The sequence below is a fragment of the Netta rufina genome (assembly GCF_964035555.1).
Source record: "Netta rufina genome assembly, chromosome: 6".
Lineage (NCBI taxonomy): Eukaryota > Metazoa > Chordata > Aves > Anseriformes > Anatidae > Netta > Netta rufina.
The window spans coordinates 38,484,645-38,498,953 of NC_140129.1; the positions used below are offsets into that span (position 1 = coordinate 38,484,645).

Consider the following 14,309-nt stretch of genomic DNA (forward strand, 5'->3'; position numbering starts at 1 on the left):
TGGAATCTGAAGACACTGAATGCTGAAGAATGAACAGCCTTTGGCTTGAAAAGTGTTCATGTGTGCTGCAGTAGTTAGGGGTAGAATGGTTTCTTGGACACACTGGGAATCAGGAGAGCCAAAAGTGAGTCACATGGACGACTGCAGACATCACATTTAATTGTGTAATAATACTACAGCAAGCACAATTGGAGCAGGCTTGCTGACCTCACAGCTGAAAGCACTATTTAAGATCTGGCTACCAGATGTTCCAATAGGATCTAGCCAGCTGCTAGCGGAGGTTACCCTGAGTGTTTTAACAGGGAATATTTACAGCCTAATAGTTCGGAAGAGATGATTGCACTGATTTTCTTCTCTGCCCTGCTGTGGGACAAGGCTCAAGCATGGGGATTCAAGGACGGAGTGCTGCATAACTCTATCTGGCTAGGTAAGAAATAATTTAATCCTGAATGTTTCGCTGCAAAAGTCACTGTGTTTATCTAACAGCATAAAAATAAACACCTAGCAATACAAAAACGAGCCAGGCATTAATACTAGCAAAATCTTCATTTAAATTGGTCATCCGTTTATATCAGTAATGACTGCAAGTTTTGTACTTAGGAGCCTTTTGTTTTATTGTTTCTCTGAAGCGCAGGAAAAAAATAGTTATGGAATATTTCATCTGAATGTGTTTTCCTACAGCATGAGGTGAAGAGAAAACTGTTGAATAGTAGCTGCTGCTAATGAAGGAAAACAAGTATGAAAAGAAACATTTGCCAAAGGAATGAATTATTTTCTGCATGAACATATTTCAAATGCCTGGGGTCCTACATCTGAAACTAAATGATCTGGAAATAATATCAGTATCTCTCCTAGGTTTCCAGGGAAGCACAGAAATGTATATGTTTTGGCCATTGGTTCGTTCTCATCATTAAACAGTTGAGAAAAGATTCCAAAAGGGCTATAAAAATGTTGTGGGAATAGTTTCTTAGACCTCGAGTGGGTTTAAATGCCTCTTCGAGTTCTTTTATAAGTCTTCATAATAATCCAATACAGCAGAAAAACATATTGAAAAGGCAGCCACATAAAATACGCCAAAGCAAATATATGCACTGAGTGCTCTGTTTCATAGACAAATGCCTACAAACTCCTTTCTCCTGTCTAAGGATGCTGCGTATTTCTTTAAGGATTTTAAGGCATTCCTGCAGCCCGTACATGTTTTTGTAGCCATGAGATGTTTCGTGAGGAATTGGAGCCACTCTCTCATAGCCGGTGCAACAAGCACGTGGCTCCAGCCCCTCTCAGAGGACCGCGTAAACAGCAGGAACAGAAGTGAGAAGGAGCAGTGTCAGTGTTGCTTTCCATCTGACTGCACCTTTTTAATGACTTTCCTTTCCTTCTGAACCTGGAGCACGCCCGCTGTGTCCCACAGCTGCTGGGAGTGCTGGGGGGAGAACAGCTTGGCAGCCTCACGCACCTCCTCGAGGGGCTGCTCTTCGAGAGGACGATGGCAGGGGATGGCTTGATATGAGGAGCAGAGCTTGTATTCAGGCTGGAGCAGCACCCAGGGATGCAGTGGATGAAAAACACTGAGGCTGTGTTAAGCCCTGATAGCAGGGGCAGAGAACTTGAATTTGATGCCGCCTGCGATGGGTATCCTCCTGTAGGATGTGGTGAAAAGGGGCTGGCTGTGCATGGGCAAACAGCACCCAGCCGTGCTCAGATCGTGCCTGGGTCTACCCACGCTCGTGCTGCTTGGCACAGTTCTGCTCCTGGCTCTCTGCAGTCTTCCAGAGCACCCCAGTGCCAACGAGAGCCAGCCAGGGGCTGTGCCAGGACATAACCAGGGTGATGCCACCCCGGCCCCAGGGTCCTGGGCTCAGCACACCCAGCGCTCCTAAGATAATGTTTTGCTTCACCTCCAGCACTTACAATGAGGGTAAATGAAAATCAAGGACAGGAGCAAGAACTGATGGCGTTCTCTGAAGGAACAAAGACATGCAGAAAGCTGGAAGCGCAGTGTGCAGCTTTGAAATAACCACTCTGCTTTCCATTCTGCTTTCCAGTGAAACTCCTTTTAACGTGCGCCATCTATTCCAACTGCTGCAATAAAATTACTCAAACAAAATCCAAACTGCAGTTAATTAAATTACCAACAGAATTCAGTGAAATTACATATAAATGAAGAAAAAATGGGCAAATTCACAGCCATCCAATGTACAAATCTTTGAATTAAAAAAAAAAAGAAGTTATTTGGACACTAAAACGAGTAGCCCCAATCTCATTCTAACTGTGGAGAAGCATTAAAGCAAGACCCACCCCACTAAGTAAAACCTAGGAATGTGCAGTGGCATCTGAGCCTCGTTTATCTCCTCTTCTGATAAAGCATGACTGAGACCAGAGTGAAAATGAAGGGAGTCTTCCATTTTACCTTGCTTCTTCAACAAACCATTAACACAAATATCAAATATTTTGTAGAGGTCAGGCTGGAAATGCTCATGTGTTTTACCTTTTTCTGCGGTACAAAAGATGTTTTGTTGTCCCAGTAAACACGGAGCCCTGCAGCTGATGGTATCGTGTCCTGCTAATGTCTTTCTTGTGTGAATGGAATTTTATAGCTGCTCGTTTTTTGAAACAGGCACGCTATAACCAAAGACTCATTGTAAACTGATGAGAGGGTTGGAACAGCCTTACCCAAATACGTCCAGGCGCTTATTCGAGAGCCGGTTCTCAGTGCCAGCAAGCAGGATTCCCACGACAGGTTCTCCCCTCTCCACAGTCCCAGTTTCACCATGTGTCAGGGAGGTTTGGGGCCATGCCTGCCCCGTTCGCTGCAGCATGACCCTGCCAGGAACTGTACCTGGCCCTCCTCCACTTAAAAGTTACGTTATTTGTTTTCAGCCTTTGACATGTAGCACCGTGCCATGCGTATTGAGGGAACGGTACTAGGCCAAGTCTCACACTGGGTGTGTTTGTGCAGAAGAGCTTGGCCACGGTTCACTCTCACCTACTGCTGTGGGTGAGCAGGGGGTCACCGTCCTTGCCCAACCCTGCTGGCTCTGGGCCTCGGGGAGAGCTTTTAAGAAATGTGAGTTGGAAGAGAAGTGTCCTATCAGCTGTGCAACCCGTGCTCTTTGTGTAAGGAGGGAACTGGGTGGAGGAATCCCGGAGAGAGCACTCCCCACACGCAGGTTTTCAGGCAAATAAAAAGCGTGCTCAGCTGAAAGATCTCAGTGTGGCCCAGGGAGAGGAGATTTCAGACAGGTCTCATAAAGAGAGCAGCCTTGGCTGAGTACATGTGAGGTCCTTCCTCCAAAGGCTACTCTTCTCATGTCACAAGGGAGCCACAGGCAGATGGGCAATTGCCCTCAGCAGGACACCACCACCCTTCGAGACACTGCAGGTGGTGCTGCTGGTGGAAGAGCAGCCCTTGTAGAAGCTGTGAAGAGCAGACCTTTCCAGCAATGCTCTGAAAAATGTGATATCTGTCCGTACTGATATTTTAGCATCAATAAAAGTGCTGGTGTCACTTGCGAAAGTGGCAAGCTGTAGGATTCAGCTGCCCCTTACTCCTTGACTCGGTGTAAGGGGGGCAGCTCAGCTAATCCCAAGGACTAAAATCTGGGGTTTTCAACTCACTGCCAGCTCACTTCAACTCACCTTTCAGTTCAATTACCTAGGAGCTGCAGTGATCAATAATCACATTTCCAGGTTGTCCCCCGAGTGTGCAGTGAGGCTGAGTGGCGCACTATTTCCTGTAGTGCTCACGTTTTCATGCATGCTGAATTCAACACGAGCAAGTTGTAAAGAAACAACAGCTGGGTTTATCATGACAGACTATTAGGTGAATCAAAAATGAAACTTCCTAGAAAGAAATTTTTAATTAATAGAGATTTTTAAAAAGTAGCATACCGTTATTGCACAGCTGATAGGTGTTAGGACTTTTCTTTGCACTCCAACTGACTTCTTAGAAGGATTTTTCCCCACCATGTAAGTAAACCCGTGCCCATGCCAGGGACATTCCCGGCGATGCTGCGGGAAGCAGCTCTGTCTTCTGAGACTGCTGTCAGCAATATCATTGACTTCACTGGGCGCCAGTCCAGGGACTGTGGGTCCAAAAACTACATTGGCAAGCGTCATTCTGTATCTAATACGGGATCTCACCATTGCTAACCACAATTCAGTGGTGACCATATTATTTTTAAAAAAAAATATCCTAACCTAGCCAAAACTGCTGATTCTAAGTATGTCACTAGAAAAGACATTCTCTTTTTCCCATGGTACCAGTAACTACTGTACAAATGCTTCCTGTTTTGCTTCTTTTTTTCAATCGTGTTGAATAGCGGTAACTGCAGACAGACATTTTTCTCAGATTATACTAAATATATATAAAAAAAAGCAAAAATGCTGTTCAGTTCGATACGCATATTGCTTCTGAGACAGATTTCTGCACATATGGTATCAGGCGAGTGAAACAAGAAGAGATTATAAAACCTGTAGTAGCGCTGACAATTTCTAGGTTTCCCTGGAAAGCTGCTTTATGCTGGGCCTCCAAGAGCAAAGAAAAATAATAATAATAAAAAAAAAAAAAAAAAGAAGAAGAAGAAATTGTATTAATTTTCTGTGCAGCAAAAATGTCAGCCAGCATTTGTTCTGGTCCTGCCCTTTGTGACAAAAGCCCAGATATTTTTACTTCGCTTTTCCATTCCCTTCAACTTTTACCTCTCTTCTATCCAAGTAGCCGTGATGTGACTCCTCTGGAGATCGAAAACAAAGCTCTGATTCTTCTTCCAAAAGCACTAGGGCTGCGTCCAAAAGTAGGCTGTGATGGCAGTCCAGAACGAGCTTCCCCCGCGTCAGATAGGATGCGCAGAACCGGCGATGCTGACACCAGCGATGGTTCCCATAGCTACTGCTTTCTGAGGAGTCCTCCGGGAGTCCTTCCCTGCGGTTGTTGATTTTCCCTTGCTCAAACCTTGCCAAGCTCTGACTAGCTCTGTTGTTCAAAACTTCTCCTGAGCAAACCCATACCTTAGGGGCGGGAGGGGTGCCGTCTCCTGACGCTTCCTGACCAGCACGGCTACCAGCTGAACATCTTGGTTCGATTCACACCTGGCCTTCAGCCCTCCTGGGGGGACTGGGGGAGATGGGAGAGCATCCCACAGGGCTGTACTGAAGGCATTTACTGTTCTTGGTCCCCAGAAAGAGCAGCTGGAGTGTACCACCGGGAGTCACGCTCCGGCAAGTACCGGCTCACCTACGCGGAAGCAAAAGCAGTCTGCGAGTACGAAGGAGGACACCTGGCCACGTATCAGCAGCTGGAGGCAGCCAGGAAAATAGGTCTGAAAAAAAAAAAAAAAAGCCTAGCCATTTGCTTTTCACATTGCTCATTCATAGTGTCTTAGATTTTCATGAATGTTATGAACTCTGGGACCGAGGGACTTGTAAAATCCTTGGATTTTGGCCCGAGTTGCATGCAATTTCCCCCCTCGGCACCACAGCGTGACTGTGCTACCTGCAGAGCTGTCGGGGTCGTGCCTGCACCCGGTGCCATGCATCCCCTGAGCTCGGGGTGCAGCACAGCCCCAAGCCGGCCAGGAGCCTCATTGCCATTCGATTCCTGATGAGGAATGATTAATTCATTCAGCCCATTAGGAAAACAATGGAAAATGACCTCTTCTCTAGAAATTCGCGGGCTATGCTGTTGAGTCAGAACCTGGCTCTCAGCAGCAGCACACATGTAAAAAGGGCACTTTTGTCTCGCAGTCCGAGGACGCCACAAATATGTTCCAGATCGCCTTGGTGAAAACATGGAATCAGCCTCTACCAGACAAAATAACACTGCATTCTTTGGCTATCGTATTTAGCTTCTCAGCCACAAAGTGCATTAAGAGGATCTTGTTGTTTAGCAAGAAATTTAGCAAGGAATTTTAGGTATTTACATTTAAACTGGAAGTATTTTAAGTAAATACCTTGTTCCCTTAGCTACCTTCCACGTGCAGCATTTATTCACTCTCAGAACTTAATACTGCAAACTGGTTCTTGGGATATGGTTCAGTAAGTTTGTATGGATTCAAAAGGGGAACAAAGAGCATGATTTATTCGCTTACATAAGTCATCCAATGTATAATTTGATTACAAATGCTGGTACAGCACTTACAACGCACAGCCCTGGAGACCGTATAGTCCATCTGCATTTGATTTTTGTCTTCAGATGAAGCAGCAATGATCGTGCTGTGGAGAACATAAAGCAATTTTACATTCCGTGCTTAAAATTATCCTCTCAAAGTACAATTCTTTCCTGTAGTCCGATTTCTATTAGGCCAATTACATCTGTGTCATTGATCACCTTGAGTGAGTCCTGATTTACTGGAACAAAAAGCCATTTCTAGCTTAGGATTGATTTATCACATCAATGCCCCATTTCCCCCCCCGTGTTGCAGGTTTCCACGTGTGTGCTGCTGGCTGGATGGCAAAGGGCAGGGTCGGTTATCCCATAGTGAAAGCTGGAGCCAACTGCGGCTTTGGAAGAACCGGCATCGTCGACTACGGGATTCGCCTCAACCGGAGCGAGAGATGGGATGCCTACTGCTACAACCCTAACGGTGCGTGCAGAAACCACCCCTTCCCCTCGGGTCTGAGGTTACGACTGTATGCCCTGCAGTGCAAAGGCACCCAGCTCCGAAGGAGTTAGCCTCAGTATCCTAAATATGCAGTCTGTGAAGGGGATGTATTGACACAAATGGCTCGGGAGCCTTGCACCCTCTGCTGTCACCAGCAGCAGATCCCGCTCGCTCGGAGCTTGGTGTCTCTGCACTGCCTTGTGCTGTAGGGAACTGGGCTGATCAAAGGCCCTCTAGAAACTAAAAGTGTGATGATACGCTGTTGTTGACCAAAAAGGTAAGTGACATTCCTCATGTGATCTTCTTTTGCAAAAAGTCATTTACATTTAGCCTACAATTTCATTTAAACATCCAGCCTGAGGTGCTTAACAGATATTGAGCTAAGTGGTCATAACAGTGCATTAAGCAAAATGTTTAACTCCTGTACTGTAAGCACATTTTCTTACCTTTGTAGCAAGATGGTAGCTTAGAAAATTACAATCAATCTCAGTGATAATTACCCTTTTGCTTGCCTTTACATTTTTCCCAGTTTGCACATAAAGAATCATATAATTTCTTTCAAAGTTCTCAGTCACCTTGTTGCAAGCACTGCTGCTAAAAATCTGGAAGCAGCCATGAGAATTCAGAAAATAAAATCTAGGGAAGTTCTGGTTATCTTGAGTTTCTTAAAGCTTTTATTCTAAAAAACTAGAATTCACTCAAATCTGACTTGTTCCTTTTATTTTGTTCCAAATCTGACTTGTGTTCCTTTTATTAGCTGGACATTTGGGCATGAAATTTATCTATAATTAAATGCTGCAAAGGTAGGCATGTGTGTTTTAATCTGCATCAAAGAGCTAAAAGAGTTGTCGGACATCTCAGAGGTACTGTGGCACACTGCAGGGACAATGCCACCTCGCTAGGGAGCTGCCTCTGGGAGGAATCTGCTGAAGACACCTCCTAAGGGTCTGCCTCCTAAGGCTGGACGTGGCTGTCCAGATGAGAAGTAGGAATTTGTTCCCAAAGAGGTAGCATGTAGGCTGTGGTTTAAAATCCTCCCTGGAAAGTTGTGTTCTTCAGTGATTTTATTTCTTTATTGTAAACACAGTTCTGGAGGGAAACAGGGGTGTGCCTGCTACTCTGTTGTTCCTGTTTACCAGCCTTCTGATGCGTTCGTAGAGTCATACACAGATAAAACATTATGACATGGGAACCATTCTCTGGATATTTCGCCTGTAAACAGGCAAAATGTTAACCCTTATTCCTTCTTCCTCGTGCCTGAGATAGAGCAAGTCTTGAAACGAATGCCATGCCTGGGACTGAACCACCAGACGGGTCCAGCTCTGGACAATACCTCTTGCATGTGTGTGTGCATGCACGTGTAACTGCAGTGTAGCTAGAGAAAAGTGGCTCTCCAAAGCAGACCTTGGGGAGATGGTTCCAACACGACAGACAAGACTTCACCAGATATGGGCCCTGTCCCCATTCCCCTCCATTCCTTACGCTGCAGATAAAATATTTACACGGCTGCTGTGTCAGTTTATCTCGGTACCACTTCACGTGGCTGGGAAGATGGAAGAAGTGGGCACCACCACGAGAAGAGAAGTTCAACTTTGTGCTCCATTCGAGTCCCCTGCTCCCGGGGAGCGCGCTGCCCTGGCTGGCAGAGCCAGAAGCTGGAGCTGGTGGTGACGTCTATACAGCTGTGCACATTTGTTTGTGCTCGCAGGGCTTGAGCTTGTTTATGTGAGCTGGGCAGTTGTTAACCGAATAGCTCTGTGGGGTGGGGGACACTCACAGATGTTCAGCACACAAAGAAAACTGCGAGAGAGACTACTGCACTCGTTATTACTGCATTTATGTCAGCCCAACACGCTCCTTTGTCAGCCTTCTCCTCTGGGAGGAGAGGTGGTTGCTTTCCAGATGCTCTGTTTGGTTGGAGGACAAAGGGAAACTTGAACTGCCAACGCTCCCAAGACAGCCTGAGCCTCTCCCATGGAAAGGAAATGTAGTTGTGCTCCATGGGCAGCCTGCTATGCGGGCTGGCAGAGCTCTCTGGCTGCAGGTGGGACACAGCCTGGGGCACAAAGCCCTTAGTTCGGGGCAGTGGACGAACCAAGAGCATTGAACTCACACCCAAAAAGTGCCTCCCCAGGTCTGAACGCGGGCACTGCAGGAGCTCTGTGCCCTTGGGGGAGTGCAAGAATGCAGCGTATGTGAGCACTGACCTTTACAAGGTGGGTGGGGTTTTTTGTTTGTTTGTTAGTTTGCGCAAGACAGGCTTCAAAGAGGTTTTTGAAGAAGAAAGGCTGAAACAGAATGCCAGGGCAACGTGCGAGTACAGCCTTAAAGCTTACAGTTCAGCAGTCAGAAACCCTAAATGCCTTTTACATGAAGCACTTAGCTCTGGCCCAAAGTCCACTGAAGTCAATGAAAGCTTTTCCTCTAAATTCAGTGAGTTTTGGATCGTGTCTTCCAAAATATCTGCTTCCAAAAGCTAGGAATGACGGACGTTTCTTGTGAATGCTGACTGCTTAAATGTATGAAAAATGCTATCATGCTGGAGGTCCCTATGTGATTTTCTATGGATCTGCTGGGTGAAAGAGCTGAAAGCATTAAATCATAGCCATATCCAAAACGAATACTTGAACTCTGATGTTTTTATTTTTCTCTTAGGAAAAGAATGTGGCGGAGTCTTCACAGATTCAAAACATGTTTTTAAGTCACCAGGCTACCCAAACGAGTATGAAAATGAGCAAATTTGTTATTGGCATATCAGAGTGAAGTATGGACAGCGGATTCATCTACAGTTTCTGGAGTTTGATGTTGAAGACGACACTGCTTGTATGGCTGATTTCTTGGAAATCTATGATAGCTATGACGACATCAACGGCTTTGTGGGCAGGTACAGTAACTCCAACTCTAATATAAAAATAATCAAATGATATATATTTTTCTGAAACATTACTTCAGAAAAAACACTGTGTTACTTTGTCCAATTAGCACCTCTGATATGCTCATAATACTTGTAGTAATAGTACCTGACAACCTACCTTATTTCCCTTTTATTAACACAGCCCTGTAAAGAGTCTCGGGAAATTGTGCTTTGCCCTTTTCTGCTTTGTTGAATTACATGAAAGGGAGCTCGAGACTTTTTAGTCAGCTGCTTATTTTAATTCTCTATGACTTTGCAGGAAGACCTAGCGATTTCAAACAATATTTTGTATTTGCTTTAATTAAAACGAGGGAGGAGAGGTGTAAAGTGTTAGCAAAAAAATTATCCTTTTCTACAGAAGTCAAATATTTTGTAACAAAATCAGAACAGAACAGGTGTTCCATGTCTCTCTCCTAAAATTCCATTTGTCTCTTTGCTTAATTCTCACTTTCTTTTGTTCGCTGTCATCTCTTTGCTTGTTCTTTAGCAGTCATATTTTTACTATAAAATTCCTCATTTTTCCAGGAGGGGAAGAAAACAAAACAAAACAAAGCAACAACAACAACAACAACAACAAAAGTTATAAAAACACTTCCCAATTCCTGCCATTTTTCATATCCTTTCTACAACTCATGTGTAGCAAAGCAAGGAGATAGCCCATTTGTTTCTCCTTTACAGATCATTTCAGATGTTTTTCTTGACAAAGTTCTTCCTTTCTTAGCCTTGAGCCATTGTTCTTTTCCTTAATGCCTTGTTAAATTGTTGTGTTTTTGTTTTTTTTTTCTCGTTTTGCATCATTTACTTCCTTCATATTTTGAAAAATGGTTCCTGCATTTTTCCCTCCCTTAATCCTCACTACAAAATCATGACAAAAATCCTTTAGTCAATGGCTTTAATATGCAGAGCAGAATTATGTGCGCTGCACAGCTACAACCAGCTTGGCCCCACGAGGCACATCTCCAGAGGAGAGCACAGCCTGAGAGCCCCGTGGTCAGTGTGCGTCCCCACACAGCAGGGTAGGGCATATCTGCTATGTTTAGTCATGAACATTTCTCTTTTTTTTTTTTTTTCCAGGTTTTGTGGAGATGAGTTGCCAGATGATATCATTAGCACAGGTAATATATTTGTACTCCTTATGGTCAAAAAAAAAATCAGCCCAAATAAACTTTTCTCCCTGCTTTCTAATAATAAGATGTCTAAAGACTCGATCTTCATGGCCAAGCTGCTATTCAAAACTGCCAGCATGCTTTTTCATCAGCACAGTTACTTTTAAATAAATGATGTACCATTCCATGCATGATTTGAGGTTCAACTAGTGAATGCAAGTAACAGCAGAATCCAAAAAATATTTGCTGCACACTCATGGTACAACCTCACCCCAGTGTCACCTAGAAATCCATGAGGCTTTCTGCCTATTTTGCATATCCAGGTGATTTTTCTTCTTAAATGAGGGTGACCTTCTTTTCCTTTTTCTTGTCCAGGCAATGTGATGACTTTGAAGTTTCTGTCAGACTCCTCAGTGACTGCTGGTGGTTTTCAAATTAGGTATGTTGCTGTAGACATGCCTTCAAAGTCAGGTGATGGAAAGAATACAACTTCCCAAGGAAAAGCAAACTTCTTACCTGGAAAGTTTGGTATCATGTAAGCAAAGTAACATGATATGCTCACTGGGAAACGTGTTTTAGAACCCAATTCAGACATCTGTTTCTTCAGATAAGACAGACGTACGGTCATTTCCTTCATATCTTTCTGACTTTTTATGTTCTGTTTTATATAAGTTTTGTTAATAAAGTATACTAGGAAATAAATTATAAAATGTAATTACATGAATACTGGAAGACTATTTTTAGATTTCTAGACCTGTAAAAAACTGAAGAAATCACTGTTACCAAAGACTTTAAAGCTATTTTTGTATATAAACTGTACCTTTTCCTTATTTCTTGCACCATTTGAACAAGCTTGTTGTGACCAATGTTTCAATTATTTTTAAACCTAATTTGCTGTTCTCTCCTTATTTCCTTGGTTTCCACATATTTATTTTTTTGGATTGTTGCTCTATTTCTCCCCGTTCTCTACACTACTTTTTTAAATTAACTGATTTCCCTGAGCTCAAACTGATTTTCCCTGGACTCCTTTGGAGTCCACTTATTCTGAAGATGCATAAATTCATCCTGCGGATGGCCTAGTGGCCACCCATGTTACTGTCTGAAGTCAGAAGGCTGTGAAGCAGCATGGAAAGCACAGGATCCATGACATTATCAGTGTAATTTTGCTGTGAGATGAATCAGAATGTACTCCAGAAATTTTGTCAGTGTCTCCTCACGCGGAGAAGAGATGTTCATGTCTTTTCACTTGTCTGATTTCACTTCGCAAAGAACCAAATGAGAGACTTGGTAACGATGATAAAACTGGCGAGATGAAGCATCAAAAGAAATTGCCGACAACCAGCAAATCCATTCTGAAGACACTGTTGAGATGCTGTATGTTGTTTACATGGGTTTTGAGTCTGTACTGTTGCGAACTGATAAACGTGAACCATCTTCTGTGCATTCTCAACTTGGGTTTAAATTCCTCAGCCTGAAGCAGCATTAAAGCTACCTCTGTTTTAACCTCGTCATCGAGTTTCCAATGATCTATTTTGATTCCCCAAGGGCTTTTCAGACCTTGTTTTTTAAGTCAAAGCGGTCAGTAAGCAGCAGCGTGTCCTGGTTTGGTGCGGGGGTCCGTGCCCCTGCCCTGCCTGAGGGACTTCAGAGTGGAGCCTCCGGTAATTATTTATTTATTTAATTAATTTTTGAGTGTGTATTGGTCCAATTTCCCTGGCAATACGGCTCTAACTCCTAATCTGTGAGGCGAGCAGCAGGCACATGGCCGTGGGGGGGGGGGGGGGGGGGGCCGGCGGAGCGGCATTTTACGACCCCGCCGCCTGCCGGTCGCCCTCAGTGGGCTGCGGGCTGTGAGGCGATTTTAGGCTTATACAGGGCGGTTTATGCGAACAGGGCCGTGCGAAACTCGTGTTTTTATTTCCAGTCAGAAGCGAGCGTGACGGCGGCGTTACCAGGACGCGGCCGAGCACGCCGCGCTCTGAGGCGGACCGCCTCGCCGCCTCCCTTGACGGACAGCCCCTCGCCCCGCCCCCTCCGCCTCCTCCACCAATCAGCAGCGGGCCCACACGGGCGCGGGAAGCGGCCGATGGCCGGGCGCCGCTCACCGCCCTCCGCCTCGGCCCTTAGCCCCGCCTCCCGGCGCTCCCCATTGGCTGAGCCCCCGCTGCCCGGGCCCGCGCGCCGGCCGTCCCGGCGCCTCGCCGCCATCTTAGGCCGGGAGGCAGCGGCGCGGCTGCGGGCGGGGGGCTCGGGGCAGGGGGCTCGGGGCCGCCGCCGCTCGCCGCGCCTCAGGAGGCCCGGCCCCCGGCCCGCCGCACCATGAGCGCCGCCGCCGGCCTTCAGCCGCTGCTGGAGACGCTGGAGGACCCGGCTGCCCCGCCGGGAGAGCTGACGGACGCGCACCTCGCCATCGTCAGGTGGGCGAGGGGACCGGGGTGGGTGGGGGGCAGCCTCGTCAGGCTCCAGGCGGTGCTGGTCTGAGGTGATTTTAACGGCTAAAGGCTGTGCCGGCTGGTCTGGTGGTGTGTTCCGGGCCGGCACGCTTCAGGGGTGTGCTCTGAGCTGGGTGGGACTGGTTCTTAATGGTGTGTGGGGCAGGGGCGGCTCTGCTGGTGCGGATCGGGGCTCCCCTCAACGCGGAGCCTGCCCCTGGAGCAGCCCCTGAGGGGTGTGTGCGCGGCTCACGTGCTCGGTGAAGTTCGTCCAACTTCCAGTAGTTGCACGGAGTTCATGTATTATCCATTAAAATATTAAAATTAAATGCCATAATGTCTTTCACATCCCATAAGCACAAAACCCGTTGTTAATCACTTCAATTTTCCCGATGTACCAGCATAAACATACCTCGTAACACACTATTTTATTGGTATGTCAAGCAACACGTGCTGGCTGCCTCTTCTGTTCTTCACCATATTCTGTTTTAACTTCCCAAGGAGTGAAATAGTGCCCTGATGTCCTTGTCTAACTCCCTCCTAGCCGAAGCCAGGACACCTAACCCCTGTTTTTAAACTCACTAATAAAGCGTGCGCTATAAGAGCTTCAAAGTTACATAGATGATAACAAGTTTAATGGGTGAATGTTCCTTGTTTTCCCTTCTGCTCCGTAAAGTCGCTTGACTGGTGAGGAAGGCAAAGAATTCACTGCTGATGTCAGAAGACACTTCCCTCAACTTTGCAAAGTGTTTAAGGTACGTCTTTTCCAGATCAAAGATATGATCAGATGGTCAAGGCCAGACTAAGACCTGAACATGTGTTCGTGTAATTATGAATTCCAGCTAGTAACATAGTATTAAGGGTTTGTTTGTGAAACACTTCTTCAATGTTATTAAAAATTACTACAGGGGAAAAAGAAACTTAGGGGCAGGGATTCAGGCAGGTGTTATGCAGTCAAATCAAATCTTTGAGAAAAGATGCTATGTGTGTATACTAAATGCCATTTTTTTGGGAAGATTACTGTAAAGACTGTCCATTTTTTTCATGTGTTTTAGAATCAAGTCAAGTGATAGCACAGGGAAAAGCAAGGAAGTGAAGAGCTGCTGATGTGTAGCACATTCTTCAGTAAAGATGTCTAATTACAGAGAACAAAAATGTCTTCAGAACTTCAAATTGTTTTAAAGATCTGGAGTGTGTATAAACAGGAAGGCTTTCCTACATGGCTATATTTTCCATCAAGCATTCATTTTGACAG

At 45.5% G+C, this 14,309-nt stretch overlaps 2 protein-coding genes across 4 annotated transcripts in view; both read left to right on the forward strand.

Annotated features, from left to right (window-relative positions):
- Positions 1–281: 281 nt before the first annotated feature.
- On the forward strand, positions 282–12,084 carry TNFAIP6 (TNF alpha induced protein 6). The gene is made up of 6 exons (XM_084289126.1): positions 282–427; positions 5,182–5,319; positions 6,423–6,584; positions 9,258–9,486; positions 10,591–10,631; positions 10,998–12,084. The coding sequence occupies exons 1-6, from the start codon at positions 334–336 to the stop codon at positions 11,159–11,161; spliced, it is 828 nt and encodes a 275-aa protein (XP_084145252.1). The 5' UTR covers positions 282–333; the 3' UTR covers positions 11,162–12,084.
- Positions 12,085–12,856: 772 nt separating this feature from the next.
- RIF1 (replication timing regulatory factor 1) overlaps positions 12,857–14,309 on the forward strand; it is a 29,251-nt gene continuing 27,798 nt past the window's right edge. For all 3 annotated transcript variants that reach the window (XM_084289371.1, XM_084289372.1, XM_084289373.1), the window contains exons 1-2: positions 12,857–13,039; positions 13,731–13,809. In XM_084289371.1, the coding sequence (XP_084145497.1) occupies positions 12,942–13,039; positions 13,731–13,809 (177 nt within the window). In that variant the 5' untranslated portion in view covers positions 12,857–12,941. The remainder of the gene's footprint in view (positions 13,040–13,730; positions 13,810–14,309) is intronic.